This window comes from Hyposmocoma kahamanoa, unplaced genomic scaffold, assembly GCF_003589595.1.
Source record: "Hyposmocoma kahamanoa isolate Upper Pololo Valley unplaced genomic scaffold, ASM358959v1 94, whole genome shotgun sequence".
NCBI lineage: Eukaryota > Metazoa > Arthropoda > Insecta > Lepidoptera > Cosmopterigidae > Hyposmocoma > Hyposmocoma kahamanoa.
Window position 1 is genome coordinate 1,226,639 of NW_020654878.1, and position 22,064 is coordinate 1,248,702.

General features: G+C 37.7%; 1 protein-coding gene across 1 annotated transcript in view; it reads right to left on the bottom strand.

Moving 5' to 3' along the window:
- Window positions 1–21,279, bottom strand: part of LOC113237938 — a 38,714-nt gene extending 17,435 nt beyond the window's left edge. The window contains exon 1 of the mRNA XM_026474655.1: window positions 20,956–21,279. Coding sequence (XP_026330440.1) covers window positions 20,956–21,279 — 324 coding nt within the window. The remainder of the gene's footprint in view (window positions 1–20,955) is intronic.
- Window positions 21,280–22,064: the final 785 nt, after the last annotated feature.

Genomic DNA, 22,064 nt, shown 5'->3' on the forward strand with positions numbered 1-22,064 from the left:
CTTCAGAGTGATTATTGTAAGACAGGATAGACAACTGCCTTTATGTATGCGACACACTGTCTACATTACGTGCCTTTATCACTTTGATCACGCCGAGGTCACCGGTGGTGTAAGGGTAAGATGAACGTGATTAACAGAAGATGGAATAATTACGATGATCGACTACGTGGAAATGGGTATAATTTTGGCTGGGAATAATTACATTTTGATTATACACACAAGTTATGCGAGTGGGCACGGGGCGCGTACCAACCCTAAGCCCGAAACTTCTTACACAGACTCATGCCAACAATTTGTTTAGATTAAAATAGAATTGTTTATTTCATATTATCAATGTTAATATAAACAATAATATTTTAAAAGGTTTTCGAATTACATCTATGTGCCCTGTTCTATTGAATAAGTTGACGGAAAGTGGTCCATCCAATACACCGGATTTGTCCTCTAATTTGGTGGAATATTTTTTTCGTACTTCAATGGGACCACTACTAAGGTATCTATCCCCTTTCCAACAAAAGGAGAATCATCGAAATAAGGTTTACAGATGTTGGAGTAATTGCCTTCCTCTTTTTTTTTGAGGGCAGTTAAACATGTTGTTATAATACAACGACGTCCATTTAAAAATATAATAATAACAATTTGTACGAAAGAATTTCCTCTACATTGTATTTGTTTGCAATATAAATATGGCAACTTTTTTGCGTTGGCGACAGATCTTTTTCATATCCTTTTTTTTTATGTAATTTTTATATTTGGAATTAGTTTTGCTTTTTTGGATTTTTGAATTATGTTTTTGTTTCATTGTTTCATGGTTCGCTGTGAAGAGTGTTCAGTGTCTATCGTGTTTTAAATTTATCATAAAATTTTCACTAAAAATGAGTATTTTCCCTCCGCCGCTGTCTACTACTCAGTCCACTGCTCATCTGCTATCATTTTCACGCCGTTCATATTCATTAAATACATGGTGCAGGTTGTCTCAATCTTACAATATTTGAAATAAAATTATTGTTCTCATTTTTCTGAAGGAAACCTGCCTTACAGAATAAGCAGTAGAGTTTTATCAATGTGAGGATTTCAAGTGTGATTTGCTTACCTGAAGATTTATTTAAATTGGAGTTTACGCTGTTGGCTTGGCACTTAACAACTTGAGATGGAAGTCATAAATTAAAAATAGCGCCATCTATTTGTCAATAATATTACTATTTACTATGTACTAATGAGTTACGTATAAATAAGGTACAACTTGTACTAAGTGGAGAACGTTCGCTTTTGAAAGGCTGAAAACTGAGGAAGATCGTTCGTCTTACTAAATTACGATATAAAGATATCAAATACTGCAGTTAGTAAGGAAATATGTCAGCCAATTGAACATTACCAGCTTATGTTGAACCGCCCTGACGCTTGTCAATAAACAATTTGCCGTATCCCAAAATATCCGATAGTAGTTGCAGCAATATACATAACATTACTGTAAACTCCGAGTGTTCCGCATTTGCCCTGTTTTCGCATCGCTGTTGAGGTGACCATCTTTTATGTTATATTACGGATAATGTATAGCTGTACATTTTCTAACTGTACATCTATATTATTTAGTATTGCAGACGCGTTTGTAGCGGTTGGAGCTTGGCGATATGTTCTCGTTCTGTAATTATTAAATATTAATATGAACTGGGCGGAGCCGGTGTGTGACTGTCGGCTGTAGGACGAAAGCTCTAAAATCACAGACCCTGAGAGTCCACCTAAACAAGGTCCCGTTGACATTGTTTTAATCTTAAGAAGAAGATAAAAAATATATATTCTATCATGAATCGTTAGTTATAATGAATGTGCCCGGGGGTTTGACAAAGTTTCCCTTTTCTATGGCTAAACTTTTTCTTTGGCAGAAACAAAAATGGAATCACGTTTTAAAAATAAATGAAAATAATGTGACAGTCCTTTCAATAATTTCTTCGAATTCGTAAATGTTGGCCATCTTGCGAGTCCCGAAGCTAACACTCTGTATCCCGTAACGTTACGTAACAAAGATTTGTTGAGGTAGGCTGTTTTTGTGCGTAGGTCAAGGTGAAAGCTTGTTCTACTTAGGTATTTAGGTACAATTTGTTATCTAACTTTAAAACTTCTTACGTTTGTTTTGAAGCTGTTCAAAGCAAAAAGTTTTTTATATTTTTTTGAAGAGAATTTATGTAATTACCTCCATTTATTTTGGGGAGTGTAATTTGTTTTATAGGAGTTTACTCGCTAACTTTTTTTATATCTAATTCTGTATGGTTTGTAAAAGCTTTTTTGTAGCTTTTATTTATTATAATCATAAATGTATTAAAAAGAGCGGGTATAGTCACCGTTAACACTTCTGATTGTAGTTTTCACACCCTTTCCAAGGGTTGTAACCCTTCAGGTTTCATCATGATGTTTTTAAACATTCTTAAATATACGTAACATAGAAACCAAAATTCTAACAACGCTAATAGGAGAAATAAATAAATATAACCGTCTGTTCTTGACCATCGTCATCACAGTCACAAATTCATCTAAGCGTGGAACACACAGAGAACGGGTGCGGGCCGGCGCGTTTCAGATCGGGTCACGTCAACACACCACGCGCAGGCGCGAGACGGGCGCAGGTCGGGTCCCGCGCCCGCTCATGTTATGTTGTCTTCCATATAATTACACGGAATTACACCCGCCGTGCTCTCGACCCGACACGTGACCGACCCGTACCCGCTGTCAGTGCATTTCACGCTTTAAAGGGCAGTGTATGTTGATAAAAAAAAGTATCCGGCTTGTCGGTTTTCTATCGGACACATTTCTGGGAGTGTGCGCAGGAACTTTTCAATTCAGTTCCACCCTTACCGTTCCTCCTTCGGTCGACTAGAAGGTCCAGAACACTCCATCCTTGTGTGGTTGATATTCCACCTATTCGCACTAAGCGCTTTGCTGCCTGCTTTCTAATGCGTACGGCAGAGGAATGGAATACTCTATCTGTGTTTCCCGAAAAGTACAATTTGGGGCTATTCAAGGCTAGAGTGAATAGGCATTTTTTAGGCAAACGCGTACCATCGTCGGTCACATCGTCGCTTAACATTAGGTGAGATTGTGGCCAAGCGTGTGTCTATTATTTATGAGAAAATAGTAGCAGTAGAGTTCCTTATGAAAGAGGTCATCTAGGGAAGTACTGCCACCTTATCTATTTCTACCGTCAAGCAGTAATGTTGCAGGCACGTGTGAGTTGTCAACTTACGTTTCAGGGTGACGAGCGTAGAGGCAGTGCCTCAGACCTATGTGATTTAAAGCTCTGTGTGGCACTGCAACTGTTATGGACCGGGCGTGTCGCTTAACACCAGACGCACGACTTGTTCATCCCGTCATTTGGTACACAAAAAAAGCATTATAATCGACAAATGTGTGGAAATGTTTACCACCGACTATACCCGAATTAGAATTCGAAAGAAAAATTAAAAAAAATTGAAAATCCGTTGTATAAAATCATTGACTTACAATTATATGGACGTCGGGTCCGCGCTAAAAAGTGTCCGCACTTGTAAGGCGCTAAAATCGTATACAGAGCGCGACACTCCGCTTTAGTCTTCATTTGTTCTACGGACAGCGCGATACTGCGATGACATTACAATTTAAATTTCGAATAGGTTGACTTGGGACATTTTTTTCGTGGTTTTTGTATTAGACCCGTCGTCCATTTATTTGTAAGTCAATGTATAAAATGCTCATTATTTCATTATGACATTTAATGTATCTATTGATAATTTATTTCATAACATTATATTATTATAATTATTACTTTACCAAAGTTGGTATAGCGTCTGTCACGGTATGCTAGAAGACGTCGGTTCGAATCCGGCCGGATCGATGGATTTTTTTCTAAGTGTTCGAACTTGTATTAATAATTATAACAAACTAGTGGAGAAATTTCACGTAAAAATAATTAATAATAATAATAATAATAACGCACACACTCAACATAGCCCCGCACTAGGGAAACCCTGTGTCGCGGGTGCCATGGACACACATAGACAACCACAAATTACACCCAAACTCACGAGAGAAATAAATGTAGGCCATACAAATATTTCTCCCGGCCCGGGAATCGAACCTGGGACCTCTGCGTGGCAGTCCGGCATGGTAACCGTTCGGCCACAGAGGCACTCCAATTGAATGTCAATTCAATAAAAACTTAATTATTATTAATATTTTCATTGTGTCTGTATGTGCAAATCTTTGAAATTAGGTATGTAATACAGTAAATGTTAGCAGTGAATGACTTTGATAAGATATTTTGTGCTATTGACGTGCTAAATGTTAGATGCGTGTGAAGTCGGCAAATAAAGAATTTGAATTTGAAAAAATTTGAATTTGAATTCTTACTGATTCGTCTCAGGGAAATCTGCTTAATTGAGAAACTACAGTTCTTGCACTGTGCTACCACTGTCATGATCGCACCTAACACTAACCTAATTATTCTTACCTAATATTTGAATAAACTTCAAAAATATTCAGTGTTACTTAGAAATAATTGTTGCATTAAGCTCCAATTAATTATTATAATTTTTGGTTCTATTCCCAAAGTGTAATTACGAATGGATCTAACAAGATCTTATACAAATAACTAACAGATATTCCAGTCTGTTATTAGAAAAGTTTAGTTTCAGATGTTAAAGTAAAAGCAATTTCCCAAAGTGGCAGGCAATTTGGTAACCTAACTGCGACATTCATGGCTATTGGGGCATAATTGAATCTACAACACTCGTAAAATATTGCAGTGTATCTATGAGAAAACGGTTTTTAAATTTCATATTATAACGACAGAATTTCTAGAACATAATGTGTCTACCTTCCATTTAGTAGCAGTAGAGCTCCTTGTGAAAGATTCGTCCAGGGAAGAAGGTTTTATTACCTATTCCTGCCAACCTGAGACAAAGTTGACAAGTCCGTGTGTGTCTGCAATTTCACCAGCTTAGCACCCTTACCCTTCAAAACTGAATTCTTTTCGAAATCTGGAAAATTCAAGAGACGTTGTGCATTGAGTATCGGAGTAAAGCAACATTGCTCGAGGTATTTGAAGGACCTAACATTTTTAAAGTTCTAAATCCAGTCACGTGCTCGTTTATGACAGAGGAAGTGCCAGTTCCTATTTTGATTCATCAACTTTAGTATTCTTAACATGCTTCGCCAAGTCCCATTTAGGTTTGTATTTTGTCAAATTACACATATGAATTATTAATGGGCGGAAGAGCGGTTCGTTAAAAGGACCTTATGACACGTTACAAAACTATGTTGATATTCAAAATTTGTCATTTGCTAGAATCAAAACTATAACGAAACAAAAACTTTGTACAAAAAGTTTTACACAATTTTTACTTTTTCGGGTTGTTTCCAAATAACTAAAATAAAATAAAAATAGACTAGATAATCAAAAATTACCCAACTCACGTGAGAAATTAATGTAGGCCACACAGATATTTCTCCCGGCCCGGCAATCGAACCCGGGACCTCTGCGTGGCAGTCCAGCATGGTAACCATTAATAAATACTTTTATTTAATTTTATTCCACAAATCCCCACTGACGTAATACTTGCTACGTAGACACTGTCTATATACTGATAAACTGTCGAAGGTTTTACACTTTTTAAAATAAAACGTGTGTCGATGACATAGTGATGACAAATCCCCACTAAACATCCCTACCAGTGGGGATTTTTAGTGGGGATTTGTGGAACTTGCCGTTTCTATCTACAGTGTGAGTTTTGACAATCATGACATTTTTGTAAAACAAAAAACCGATATCAAAAGTTATTTAACGATAACGAAATGCAAATCCTCCTCAAAACGAATCATATGAGCCCAAAGACAAGGTAGCTGCTGTACACTATTTCCTTCTTTGAAAAGTTCCTTGCGTCTGTCTGCCATAACGTTATTAATTATTTTCATTGGAATTCAAATTCACATTCCAAATTTTATTCAAATCGGTTAACGGAAAGTGAGTGAAATTCAAAAATAATTTGTCACCATTAGAGTTGAAATATTTTCTTCAAATCAAAAAAAGAACTACTACAGAAGTTATTCCCTTTCCAACAAAAAAAAAATCATTGAAATTGATTCACAAATGTCTGATTAGTCGCGTAACAAAAACTAAAAAAAATACAGTCGAATTGAGAACCTCCTTTTTCGGAAGGCGGTTAAAAATACAACGATGTCCATTAAACGTATAAATAAAATTTCTTCGGAAGAATTTCCTATACACTGTATTTGTTTGCAATAGAAATATGGCAACTGTTCCTTATTAAAAATATTTTCTTTCTTACACTATGTGTGTGCTCCGTACATATCTGTCGTCCACTAACTAAAACGCAAAAAAAAATAATTAAAATTAGTTAACGTGGTCGACTTATCGGAACTTACACTAACGATGCGTAGCTGAAATATCATTGAACAATCTCAATATTCTTAAACAGTAGACTTGTGCTTGATCGGTCGTTAGCTGAAGCGATCCTAGTAAGTTCAATCGGTCAACTGAACTAGGTCGGTCTTCTAGTTCACCTAGTTCCTTAGTTAGTTAGTTAGTTAGTCTTGTCGTAGCTCGGACATTGAACGAACGCTCCAAACTAGTAATTTTATTCACATGAACTACATGACTTCTAATATTATGAGGTCAATACTACACTGTACAAAATATTTAAAAATACAATTTGTATGGAATCGGTACTATTTCATTTTCCTTCATATTTTACAGGTTTAAAGACTGTTATTGTAACTAAATATCCTTATATTTAGGTACAACTATTTCATATACTCGTACATGTAGGTTGATATTATACATAGCTTGTATATATACATGATGTAGATACGTATTAGAGACTTAGAACGAGTTCAATCGTGCATCCCACTCGAATTTGTATTAAAAGCAGTGAAAGATCGCTATAAAAGTTCCTACTGTATAAAATACAGGTGAACTATCAACACAGACAGTTCCTAGTTCGTACTGAACTAAAAAGAACGATGAACTATTAAAACCGTGCAAGACGAACTAGTTCATGTTGGTCAGTGTAGGGAATATATTCCTAATAGTTCGTAGTTCATGAACTATATATACAAGGCTATTAAAAATGATATCTCAAGAAATTATTTTGTCACTTCGTGGCGTTTTAGTTAGTGGGCAGCAGATATTCACTAAATACAGGTTGCGGGATGTATAGATCAAATAAAATTATTCTAAATGGTAAATTTGTACAAATGAATTTAAAAAGATGCTAAATGAATTTAGAAAGCGCAACTTTTAGAGCATTTGCGCACCAACGTCCGATTCGTATCAGGGGATCTACTCTCGATATCCGTCCGAAACAATTACTGCCAAATAAGCAATACTTGGCCAAATGAAAAGACGCGTGATGCGAATGGAGCTTCATACTTGATAGTTGTCTTTTAATTTTGTCGAATATTATTCCAAGTGTCATTTTGTCTCTAAGTGTACAAGCGATGTTCTTATGTTCTCAGATTCGAATTGGACCTTTTTTTGCCCAATTGGATTGGAAAAATACTGACAATTTGAGAATCTAAATAAGCAGTAATCAATTAATATCTATTTACAAATAACAATTCTCATTGTTTTCTATTAATCTGCCTTACGAAATTAGTGTTTAATAAATTTGATGATTCCTATAGTTTTTATTCACCTGCTTATGAAATAACGAAGTTATGAATTTGAATAATTACAAAGATTAATGGTCTACCGCAGTGGTCGTCCTTTGTTCATTTATCATTTTGCTCTTCATTGTATAGAGTATTATAATACATGTGTATGTTATATACGCTATAAATTATGATGCACATTAGTCTGTGTCCATTTACGTTTAATCACCGCTTTAATTTCTCAACACCTTTGCAGTTATTGTTCTAATCGCCATACAATTTGTTATAGGATGGTCTGTTTCGAATTCAATGTACAATAGGCAAAATAAAGTAAGGGCGCCTTCAGATTAGACGTTTAAAGAAGCGCTGCAGTGCAGTGCGCGAATGTGGCGCTACTGCGGCGCTACTGTGGCGCTACTGCAGCGCTACTGTGGCGCTAGTGGCGCTACAGTTACGCCACCAACTCAATCCTGCCTGGAATTCCATTACTATTTTCAAAGTATTATAATTTACCGTTCACTCGGGGTTACCAATTAGCAACTAACTACCAAAGGGTATATTAAAGAATATGACGCGCACATTTTTCACTTCTAGAACATTGCGAACGGGAAGTGGCGCAAAACTTCGTAGGAGTAGAGCAGGGTAAGGCGTCTAATTGGCCATACTGCCAAATCTTCGATTGCAATTTCTCTTGAATAGTTTTATTATTTATTATTTCTGGTTTTTTTTTTCGCGAGAAATCGAAATATTTTGATGGTAGCATAATCAAAGATCATTTATTCCATAGGTAAAATAAATTTACACTTGAAAACGACACATTTACATTACATTAAGCTACTGTTCGTTCACTACGCTGACTTCCCTGAGAAGAACGAGCAAGAAACTCTAGGGATTGCTCTTTTCAAATAAACTTAAATGCTATGGAAGACACTTTGAATCAAATTTGTGTGGATTCTGGAGCCGTGTCGTCTTTCCATACATCTTTATCTAACACGTAGTCTTCAATTTTGTAATATGACCTTTTCAATCAAAAAAATTTAATGTAGCTTTTAAACTTACGAAATGATAATCTTAATAATATTATATGCTCCGGAATCTTATTGTAAAAACATATACAGTTCCCTTGGTTAAACGAAATCGTGGTACTATGAGTTTGGACTTAGCTCTAAGGTTTATATTATGGATATCTTCTGAAACCTTTTTAAAACCTTTCAAAACTTCTTTGATGTCATTGTAATGTTACATTTGACATCTAGAATATGTATGGTTTCAATCCTTTGCCTTTTCCTTTACGGAAGAAAATGAAAAAAAAAAACAACAACATTGGTCTTTCCGTTTCACGCAGTTAACAATGTAATTCATTACTAGTTTAAAAAAAAACCTTAGAACCAGTTTTATTCAAAGTTTTTTTATGATAGCATGTGTTAGATTACATAACAATGAATGATAACTTTAAGTATATTTTTTTAAGTTGCAAGAGTCTTAAGTAAATTATATAGTTACGTTTTAGTGTTCTTCATAAATGAAATACTGTTTATTTTGTTATATATGCAATAGGAATGAAGTTATTTTAATGTTTCATTAATTTACATATAAGGAATATGATTATAATAACATTCATTCGAATTATTAATAAAATAAGTTGGTAATTGCTACAACGCACGAGAACTGTCAGTAGTTTGTGGCCGTAATGGCGGCGGACGACGAAATGTATTGGTTTTTCGGGAGGAATATATTGTTTTAGTGTGTGTCTGCAGTTTTATTTAACAAGAAGTTTTCACATGTGATATCGAGACATAAGTTGACAAGTCTCATGCACCTGTAATTTCACCAGCACCCGTATCTTTCGCAGCCCCGTCACTGCTTGGCGGCAGAAGTAGGTAAGGGTAAGTTACCCAACTTGACGGCAGTTGTTCCTTTTTGGTTCGGAGGGCAAAATAAACGTTACTCAACGATGAAACTATTATACAATTATACAATTATACAATTCAAGACAATGACAATTACAGTCTGATTAATATTGTAGAAATAACACCACTAAATATAAAGAAGTACAGTAGTAAAACAACGGCAACTACATGTATACATTATGTATTGCGTCCAGTAAGTGATGTAAGTGTTAGGGGTCAAGGGCAGTCTCCATAGCGACTGTTTGGTTGTTACAACAACGTGCTCGCTTTCATAAAGCACTTTTTGCCATTCTTACATGCCTGTTATGCGTACTGATGCTCCGAATGGGAAATACGTGAGTTTTAATATAGATCAATAACGTCGTTATAAAACGTTTTTATTCTCTTTTCGTCCGTACTAGACGTTTTTAATGTATAAAGACGTGCTTGGAGAGACGTAAAGTGGTCCGTGACGATATATTGTCTCGACAACGAATACATGTTATGGTTTATTAAAATATACATATGTTCACAATATCATTTCGAAGTAACGCTTTGTAAAATCGTTAACAATTGTAATTAAGTTTATAAAATGTCTCGTACGGCCACAGAATGTTTCAAAATGTCTAACTTAATACAACTTTTATATGGAGATATTTCTCTTTAAAGGTTGTTAGACATGCTACATTTTGATTTTCAACTGAAGCCCTATTAGTTATTAAAATCATATTTATGCCAAAATGTGCAAATTGCCTAGCCGTTTAACGAAATGGCGCAACGCCTGCTGCCTCATCAGTCGACATCGGGTGCTTGTCGACGTCGGGTCTGTGTCATATTTTCTTCGCTTAATTTTATTCATATCAATTTTTACAATTTTCGTGAGAGGTGACCCCCCATACCTCACTTTCTGAAATCTAGCTTTGAATACCTCGCCTTGAGACTATTTTCACCGGGATGTGTTTTGTTTATGTTTGATGAACATCGTTACTGCATGTCCCACCGGGTCGACGAAAAAATTAAAAATTACTTCCAATTTTCAGATAGATTTGAAATTTGGTGTACTATGGAAACCCGATAACACGATAATAATTTGGTAACCGAGATCGGATGCTGCAAACCTAGTAACAGTAGAGCTCCTTGTAAAAATTTTCGTCCAAGGAAGTTCTGCCACCTTACCTTTTTCTGCCGCCAAGCAGTAATGTCAGCATTACTGTGTTCCGGTTTCGAAGTGCTGGTGAAATTACAGGCACATGAGACTTGTCAACTTATGTCTCAGAGTAACAGGCGCAGTGGCAGTGCCACTAATAGTTTTGCGGTTTAAAGTTCTGAGTGGGAACGCAACTGTTCTGGGCAGGCGTGTAGATTACCATAAGGCGTACGACTTGTCCGTCCTGTCGCTTGATATTATAGAAAAAAAAACCAGTACCCCAGGTCTGCAAATTTTAAACCATGTCAGTTGTGCGTCGATAGAACTTTTAAGAAGATTTAGTACGTTTGCTATTCTGCTAAAAGTTTAGTGGTTTAGTTGTCAGATCGAGCTACTATTCAACTGGCATTGTTAACATACATTATGTATAATGTATAATTTGAAGACTAAATGACTGTTGAAACGAGATAAAAATTAGGAAATTCCATGGTAGTTATCGATCGCTAGTAATTGAATGTATAAATATGCCATCACTGACATTCCACAGAGACTCAATGCTATTGCAAGTACATTTTAATAGAATAGCAAATATTATCAGAAATAGAGAGATTCTGCCATATCGTTACGGTGACTCTAATTAGCCAGCCCGAATTCGAAACAATTGACGGGTGTCGTCAATTGTTTCACTTCAAACCTACCAGTTTAACTTGAGTTTTGCTATAATGTTGCGTTTGTTTTGTAATTAGATGTCATGCTGTTTATCCCACACCACCGTTTGGAACAGCCCTCCGTAGTTAGAGATATTATCTCTATTACAATAAATACAGAATATTTTTGGAATGTACGGAGACGTACACACAGGTACTATTTCAGATTTCTAATTTGTGATTTCAGCGCAAACGAGATTTGATATTTAAAAGTGATATAAGGCCCATTTACCTGATGACTTGCCAGGGATGGATGGATGGTTATTTCGTCTCTATTTCTGGTTATATACTCGATGCGTGTGTGTGAAAAACCAGTGGTTTCAAGAAACGCAGACTGGGTTCTTAGGTTACAGACTACTCTAGTATTTACGGCAGAACCATTCTTTATGTTTGGCGTCATTGGAAAGTTAATTCTAAAACAACAACCTACTAATAAATGATATTTATAGATTGTTCTTAATTGGCACAAAGAACTTTTAGTAACACAATAACACTTCACTTGTTAATTTTTATAGCTCAATCTATATTCAAAAACAGTCATTCTGCCAACGTCACGGTTAAAAATTCGCTTAAATATGTGTAGTTGGATTTTTAATTAGAGATAAACTGACGTTTTGTGGGTTGCCAGTTTTTGATGAAATAAAAATTGTTATCGAGTGTAAGGGTGCGTACAGATCTGGCGAATTCGCCTGTGCGTCCAATGGACTGGACATTGCAAGACCATGAGATTTCAAAAGGCTGCGAAGCGGGAAGAAGGCGAACGGCGTTCGATACTCGCTTAATTCCCTAGTGGAACCAGCGGACAGGAGAAGGGGATCCCCTGACCGCATTGCACGGTCTCACTTGTCTGGTGGGATGGGTCATGCGAGCCGATCCTCTCTTCATTAGCGTGGGAACCCTAGTGAAAAACGGGGCGGCCAAGGGCTTTGAAAAAGATTATCCAGGGAAGCCACCACCAGAAATTACAGGCACATGAGACTTATCATCTCGACGTGACACGCGCTGTGGCAGTTTCCCTCAGATCTTTGCGAGTTAAAGCTCTGAGTGGCACTGTAACTGTTGACATGGACAGTTGTGTAGCTTAACACTCAGCACTGGTTGGTTCCATCACTTTGTATCTTAAAGAAATAACAAAATCACGGAGGCGGTGTAATAAATAGCACAGATAAGCCAATAGGTTCCCAAAATACCTTTATAGCATAAAAAGAATAGGTGTGGGTGTAAGCAAAAGATATGTATTCAGTGGGTGCCGATACAGATGTGCCCTTTATAACCACTGGATCTACTTAAGCGTGATATATGGCATTTTGTTTTGGGGTTATAATACAATTATGTTCCTGCAAAAACGTGTTCTTAGGACACTTAACGAACAGATTCCAAGTGTCTTTGAGAGATAAGTTTAAAGAAATTAATATTCTTACATTTGCGTCACAGAAATGAAATATGAAAATGTAAATGAAGGTGTGGGGGTCGCTCCTCGCGTTCTGCAATCTGCTCGAGAAAATTGTACACAGATCTGACGTTGATAAGCGCCCGATAATCAAAATTTAGCAGGTTTTAGAAATATCTCGATATAAAAATGAAGTGCAAAGTTAGATATTTTATTCTTATTCGTTTTAGGTTTTTATTTTATCCTGTTTTCTGGATTTTATTATATGATCTGCTAAACTACGTTCTATCGTGTAACAAGTTAACACGCAATATACTTTTTTGTAATTAAATTAAATTAAATTAAACAATTGTGTTGTTAAAATAAAATAATTTTGTAAAACACTCGTAGCGTAAACTGGAATGTTTCTTTGAAAAATTGAAAAATAAGGTATTTAATGAAAAACTTACAATAAGTTATAATTAATTAATTTGAAAAAATAATTAATAGCTTTGGAACATTAGTGAAAAATGGGGTGTGGTTTTTCATTAATATTAGACATAACGGGTTGATGACTCCACCATCTCGGTCAACCGTGACTATAGGACTTGTAAACGACCCGAAACGTCGGTTTGAAAAAACAAATATACGCGATTTAAATCCGGAAAATAGTTTCATTTCCGATGTGTAAATTTATTCAATTTTTTAAATAGATAAAATCAGTATCTACACCAGCATATTCTGCTGATGTTAAGGTAAAAAAATCAGCTACTGCATCCGCGTCAGTTAAGGTGTAAAAACCCCGTATTTCTTATTTGACCGTAAGGGCGATTTATTTGAAATAATTTTCATCGCGCTGACTCTCCTAGTTCGCCACTATACGGGACTTGACACAGGACATATTGAGAGAGAAAAACGCCTTGAATTGGAGAATAGCAAAATCAACTATTAAAATAATTGCTCCTTATAATAAAATTTGGCGCTATTTATAAAAAAGAATCTTCATGCGTGAGCAGCCCCCCTTAGAGGTGAATGGTTTTCTTCAAAATGGTTGCATTTCATTTCACTATGGAGGTACCCTCTTTCCAAAAAAAGAATCATGAAAATCGGTTCACAAATATCGGAGTTATCGCGTAACATACAAAAAAAAGGAAAAATCATACAGTCGAATGAGAACCTCCTCCTTTTTTTGAAGTCGGTTAAAAATACGCTCTATTTATTAACGTTTTAACTTAAATGAGAGTCCCGGGCACGCGGGCGAGGCTGGCTTGAGTTTTATTATTCAGAGGAATTTAAATGTTGTTGTCTAGTAAATAGAATTCAGATTCGTCATTAATGTACATCAAAGCCTGGTAACTGGGTGCTATTAGTTTCGGACAGAGGACGGGAGTAGGAGTAAAAGTATGCATACATTCGAATAACAACCAAAGTCGCGTGAGACGATCAGCGCTATGCAATGCGAACTCATCGCGAGATATGCAAATGTGCGTGTCTATAAACGGCACGCAACGCGGTCGCGCACACAAACAAGCCACGCTGCTACGTTTGTACGGAGTTACCATAATATTATGGTAATATGGTATAGGTACGTCTAGACTTCTCAATTACCTCACATCGTTTGTTTCGTCAAATTTACGGCTATAATTTAGTCTACATTCCCTACTAACATCAAGTTAGTAATCTCTTTATTACCAACATGTTTCGTTTTGCATAATAATTCTGTGTGTACCTAACGTCTAGGTTTACGTTCTGGATTAAGATCTAAATATAATGTATTTCAAATATTAATAACATTATGTGGTAGCCCAGTGGGAAAACGGCTGCTTCTCGATGGAGATATCGCCGGTTCGATAACAAATGACATTTGTCAATGTTTATAAGCAATACCGAATACCTGTGAAAGAAAATATTGCTTTGAAACCATTTTGAAGATAATCCCTGGGACAGCGTGTGCAATTCCAGTCGTTTTCAGTAGCAGTAGAGGTCCTTGTGAAAGAGTTCGTCTAGGGAAGTGCTGTTACCTTATCTATTACTGCCGCCAGGCAGTAATGTGAGCGAAATTACAGGCATATGGGACTTGTCAACTTATGTCTCAGAGTAACGGCAGTGCCTCGCAGATTTTTTGGTTTAAAGCTCTGAGTGGCAGTTACAAGTGTTCTTTCATTAAGTTTCTCACTATACAGTAAACGTATCAAAGTTAATAGCATTGTGTCAGCTGTCAAAAATACATTCAAAGGCGCCCACGAGATAAAAAGCTTGGAAACCTCTGGCCTAAAGCCTTTCTTTAGACGAGATCTGTACCCAGCAGTGAACGTACTAAGGGATTGACGAAGATCGAATATTGCTGGCTTTTGACTCCATTTTATGTTTAAACATTTGTTTTATATTGAATATTATTGTTTATTATCTTTATTATTAAATGAATATTTCTTATCTATTCTATTTTCTAAAATTCTAATGAACTTGTCAAGTTTTAAATTAAGTTACGTCAGTTTGTCCGTCACTTAGCAGTTAAGTGAAAAGAAAATAAGTGGACCAAAAAAATAGGTTCTATCTCATTTATCTTCGCTATCATCACTGTCAAGCCATTATTAATACAACTGCTGGACACGGATTTCCTCTATGAAGAAGGTATAAGCGTGAAACACTCTGGGTCGGGCGCGTGTCGGGTCGGGAGTGCGGCGGGTGTAATTCTATGTATTTATATGGACGACAACAAACCACACGCGGGCGCGTGACTGGCGGAGGTCCGGTCTAGCGTCCGCGGTCAGTGTGTCTCACGCTACAGGCCATAAATTAGAAATTAAATGCCTATGCATTGCGAAGTAACCATACTGTCACTACACTACTGTGGTGTAGAGAAACCCGAGTTACGCGGCTTGCAGTGTTACACAGAGCTTTAAATCACAAAGATATGAGGGGCACTGCCACTGCGCCCGTCACCCTGAGACAGGTTGACAAGTCCCATATGCTTGTAACTTGACCACCACCTTTATCCTTTAAAACCGGAACGTGACGGCAGCGGCGTAAGTCTCCGTGTAACCCTGGTAAGGTCGGACACAGCACAAATGTGGTAAACATTGAAATGCATTAATAAAACTTAAATTATAATATTATCAAATAATAAATTACCATATTATATACGGAATGATATATATATTTGTATACATAAATATATATGTAGCAAGATAGCACTTCATTAACACACAGATACATGAAATAACGATAGAACAGAAATTGTAATAAGAAAATTAATTCATTTTATGGAAAAATGGTTTTTCGCGAGCTTGAGTGACACTAACTACAGCTCATTTATATTCAACGTGTTAATGTGATTATTTTATACTTAACTAAAACCTTCAACAATATGTTTTGACGTAGCAAGTTTCAAAAGCTTTTCGAAGTAACGTAGACCTCACAAAAATTTCAAGTTCTAAGGTACTTAAAGATAAATATCTCCCGATATTTAATAGTAAATATCTAAACCATTTGATGTAGTAAAACGGTTTTTCCTGCTTCTCCTCCGGTGGCTACCACAAAATACAGTAAGCCAGAATCATAATAAACATACTCGTATATTATATCGCACTGCTATTACAATAGTGTTGTAACTTAAAATGTGTGAATTTCAAGATTATACAATTGCTGAACGTAAAATTTGACTCTCTACACGTCAATAAAACGTCGTACTTAACTCAAGAAAAGACAAACTTTATATGAGCTAGTTCTGGTCAAAGCAGTCCTTATTAAAAAATATCAAATTATTTTTTCCTGTTTATTTTTCAATATATTAGGCAAGTAGGAAATTGTGTGTCTGTAATAAATAAGAAGTGAGCAATCCGTTTTTCCTCGATTCTGAAAAATACACTCTTTGAGTTAGTACACTACTGTATTAACAGTGCGATGTCATCTCTGAACTTAAAATTTGATTCGCTATATGTGAATAAAACCGTCGTTAGGATATTGTCAAAAAGAATTGAAAGATATCTATTTAACTCAAAATGAGACAAACTTTCCCCAAAACAATCCCTACTCAAAAACATGAAATTATATTTTCCCTTTTATTTAAATTACATTATATTTATGATGTCGAAAATAGATTAGATGTATAGTAAACTTTAACCTATACATAAATTTTATATTTTGAAGTGAGTAATTCGTTTTTCATCGATTCTGAAAAATTACACTTTTTGAGTTAATACACTATTATATTAACAGTGCGACTTGTACGGATAACGGCACATCAGACACACATACATTTTTGTTCGAAAATCGTCTCCAGTGCAACGGAGCAAGATACGTCAATTTGTAGCTTGATGTACTGGCGTGTGTACATATGTATCCCCAGCAACATTATGCGTAGTCTTGATCTTAAAGATTGTCAACAAGACACAAGTGACGGAACGAACAAGTCATGCGCCTGGTGATAAGTGACACGCCTGTCCATAACAGTTGCAGTGCCACTCAGAGCTTTATATCACAAAGAGTTTAGGGGCAATGCCACGGCGCCTGTCACCCTGAGACATAAGTTGACAAGTCCCATGTGCCTGTAATTTCACCAGCGCGCTTACTCTTCCAAACCGGAACGCAGTAATGTTCACATTACTGCTTGGCGGCAGAAATAGGTAAGGTGGCAGTATTTCCCTGGACGAAATTTTTCACGAGGACCTCTACTGCTACTAAATATAACAGATAGCTTGGTCTGAGCTTGAAGAGTTAGATTTAACTGGGGCCCCCGTGCATGTGAACACCCAACTGAAATGAATAGCTCGATTGTTGACTCCATTACCAAATCTTATATAACAATCATCATTTCCAATGACGTCACAAAGCCTCCTCCCACAACACATCCTCCCATACCCCGGTAAGGTCACTGTATTAGCATTGGCGTCATTGTGGTGACGTCATGCGTCGTGTTTTGCTCTTATAAGAAAATAATAAGACGACGCGTGATGAATGTCGAATCCCGTGAATTGACATTTAATAAGATGCAAATATTAAGAGGGATGGGTGGGAGTGAAATTTAAATTTTTGTTCACTACGCGTCGCTTAATAATTATGCTACCTTTATTTATACTTGGTAATTACGTATAATATGATTACGTAACTCAAACTCATGGCACCACAATTTCGTTTCACTAAGGCATAGGTTGCCAAACTTTTCGAGTCACCGCCCACTTGGCAAGATAAAAAAATTTAAATTTTTTACATTAACTTAACACAAAATCACAAGAAAAAATGTGTACGTAGTGTAGTTTATATAGCTAATTCAGGTTTTATTTTCAAATGCGGTAGCATCAATCAATCCTAGTCAGCATCAATTGTTTCCGAAGCCCTTACCGCCCTAGGACTCTTCAGCGCCCACTTCGAACCAGCAAACCAATTTTGATGATTATTTTTTGTTGGAAACAGGGTAACTCACTAGTGGTCCCATTAAAATTTTAACAAAATATTCCACCTCTAACTAAACAAACTTGGGTGTTTGCCTCCCTTTCCCCTCATCCCTTGATGAATCCGGTGCCGCACACTTTCCGGTAATAGATTTCATTAAAACTTGACAAATAGACGTATTCCACGAACTTTTAAGGTTGGTTTTTTACTACTCTGTACCGAGATTACTATTATAAATTTTAATTTTAAATTTATGTCAAATATTTTTTTCACCATTTCCGCAAAATAGGGTACGAAATTTAGAATTGAACGATGGTTATTACTTTTTATTAGTCTAAATTATAAATTACGTCCTTTCGAAATAAAAAGAATCATGGCAAGAAAAAATGTCGATAACGATAACCATTAATCTTTCTTAAAATTGCTCGTTTTTATGATTTATACGAATATTAAAACCGTCAGCTGGTATCTGTTCAACTGCAAAGCCTAATAAACTAAAATCTTAATAGGCAAGAAATTGTTAAAAATAAAGACAAATAATTAGTATTGGATATTATATTTTAAGAATCTAAAGTTAGCCAGACGCGTCGGTTTGGTTGAAAATTCAAATATACGTGATCTATTTATTAATTGCTGCCACCTTTGGGACGGCTCTGCCCAATACCAGTTAGCTGCCTTGGACTCGGTGGAGCGTAAAGCAAAGAGACTTATTAACAATAATCCTCTTGTGGAGTCGAAGCTCCAAAATCTCGATCATCGCAGAAAAGTAGCCTGCTTGTCGGTTTTCTATCGGATACATTTCGGGGAGTGTGCGCAGGAACTTTTCAATTTGGTTCCGCCCTCACCGTTCCTCCTTCGGTCGACTAGAAGGTCCGGAGCACTCCATTCTTATGTCGTTGATATTCCACCTATTCGCACTAAGCGCTTTGCCTCCTCCTTTCTGATGCGTACGGCAAAGGAATGGAATGCTCTACGAAAAGTACAATTTGGGGCTATTCAAGGCTAGAGTGAATAGGCATTTTTTAGGCAAACGCGTCCCATCGTCGGTCACATCGTCGCTTAACATCAGGTGAGATTGTGGCCAAGCGTGTGTCTATTATATATATAAAAAAAAAAAAAAATTAAAAATATATACAAAAATAATACTTATTAAGACTGGGCTTCCAAAATTTCATACTTTTTGAATGCATATCTGCACTAGTGTCTATGATTGATCAATGCCAAATTTGGCCATAGGTTTCATTAAACCTTTTTCTAGTAATTGAATAAGACACTTACATAATACGTTCACTTTCGCTCGATCCTTTTTGTTTTGAAAATCATACGTGTTTTGAGGTTATCATAATATATTATTTTAGTTAGTAATATAAAATAAACATGGCGGTGCGCGCAACAAAAACCTGAGTGACTTTATCCCTGCACCGCAATTATTTTATTTATTTATACTTTCATTTTCAGTGGTTTCGGATACCCAAAAACTTGAAAGGTATATTTCTACTTATAATAAAACATTTTTTAATGCGCTACCTTAGTGACGTAGGTAATAGCTAGTTATACATCAAAAACATTAAACAAAATACAAGACAATAATTCGGAGAATTTGTTAGTTTTTTTTGTGATACCAAGTGGCAAGATGAACTAGTCGTGCGCCTGCTGGTAAAAGGCCTATTACTCTGCCCTAACTCTAACTAGGGGGGTGTAGCAAAAGATATGGAGCTATTAATAATATAATAATTAGGGAAGTAAGAGCGGCAGCGCCCAATTTATAATAATAATAACCCTATATCACGAGTGCCATGGACACACACATAAACAACCACAAATTATACCCAAACTCACGAGAGAACTATATTTCTCCCGGTCCGGCACTGACAAAATTTCAAGCATTAACACTATTTAAAAGGAAACGTGAGTAGATGACCTCAGACCAAGTCATCTGTTATATTTAGTCGCAGTAGAGCTCCTTGTGGGTTACCTATCAGTAGTCAGAAATGACGTTTTCCAGAAATAACGTTTGGTCGAAATTTCATAACCTCGAAAGTAATTTTGTGAGGAAAATGTTTTTTCTTTTAAACCTAACTTGACCTAAGCTTTTTTTTTATTACCATGAGGAAAATTCGTTACGCATTCCCCGCCGCTGGGAGACGGCGGGGATATGTGGGACTCTCTCCTGGGGATTATGTCGGTCCCCAAGAGTATACCCACTAAAAACCTCACAATGCTCCTGCGCGCACCTGGCGCCGGAGCCGCGGGGTCCCTTTCAGATGCTACTGCGACTCCGGTGGTGCCGGTCCGCCTTTGGGCGGACCCCTACACCATCCCCCCTTGATCACGGAGGGCGACCTGCACGGAGGTGCCTCGGAACATTTGGGGCATCTACCGGCGGCGGAGGCCTGTGCAATGCAGGGGCAGGGTCTCCCAACCCTGCACCCTGCTGGCCTCCGCTGATGGGACGCAGGCGGTCGGCGAAGAGCCGTCACGTGCGTCCTCTCCGTCGACGCCGAAAGGGGTCCGAGAGGGCGCTGTCTTCGCGGATCCGTTCGGCCGTATTGCGACATCACGTCCTCGCTGAGGGAGACCATCGCATGTCATGACCTCTCGCTTCCCAGCATGGCTCTAACTATGCTGCAGTGAGAGGACGCGTCCCACCACCTCTACGAGATCCCGGCGCTGCTGGCTCCAGGTCGGGCACACCTCCAAGGTGTGCCTCGCCGAGTCTGTAGCAGCGCCGCACTCGTGACACTCCGGGTTCACCTCCCTCCGTGCGATCTTGTGCAGGTAGTCACCGAAACAGCCGTGTCCGGTGAGTACCTGAACATGACGGTAGGTGAGGGACCCATGTCTCCTCTTTCTCCAATCGGCCAGTACAGGGAGCAGCGCCTGGACGGTGCGCTCCCCGTATCTGGCCGATCGGAGTGCCTCCTCCCACCCCGCCTGGACGGCGGTCTTGGCGGCACGCCGAACCCCCACTAGCTCGTCTAGTGTGGGGCGCTCTCCACGTGCCTTGGCTTCCGCACGGCACCTGTAGGTCTGCTCGAGGATGGACGCCTCGAGCTCCCAGGGTGCGTATCCAGCCAGGGCGCATGCCGCCGCTCCGGAAACCGTCCGGTACGCCCGAATCGCCCTCACCGCCATTAGCTTCTGCGGTCTGCGCAGAAGCGGCCGCAGTCTGGTGGTGAGGGCCTCCGCCCAGATGGGCGCCCCGTAGAGGGCCAAGCTCCGTAGGACGCCAGCATAAAGCCGACGACATAGGGAGCTGGGTTTGGCATAAGGCGCCCAAACTTAACGTAACCTAACCGAACCCAATAGTGTCTTTGCGATAAACATTCAACATATCCTAAATGAACAACTGTTTCGTTATAAATCAGTTTTCGGTGTAATGAAAATTCGAACAAACGTTATTTCGGACAAAAAAACATTTTGACTTTGTGATAGGTTACCCTCCTTGTGTAAGAATTAGTCCTGGGATGACTGCCACCTTGCCTGTTACTCTGAGACATAAGTTGACAAGTCCCATGTGCCTGTAAATTCACCAGAGCTTCAAACCATAACGCAGTAATGCTCACATTGTTGTTTGACGACAGAAATTGGTATAGAGGCTAATCACGTACTTGCCTGGACGAATTCTTTCACAAGGAACTCTACTGCTACTAGCTGCTATTAGGTTTAGCGCAGTTCGTGACCCCTGTGTGTAACAGACGCTATTTCAAGTTCAGTGAGATCGAAGCATTTTTCTTTGTTTCTTTTTATCTTTATTTTTGTCTTTATTTTTTTCCTTGTATCAATAATAATAAAATTTCAGAGGGAGGTATTATAATGTTTACCTTTTATCTTGTTTTCGTCGTTAAGTGGGCACTCAAGTTATTAATAAAGACAGTTGAGAACCAATGTAAGATCTCAAACATCGATTTACTTGAGAT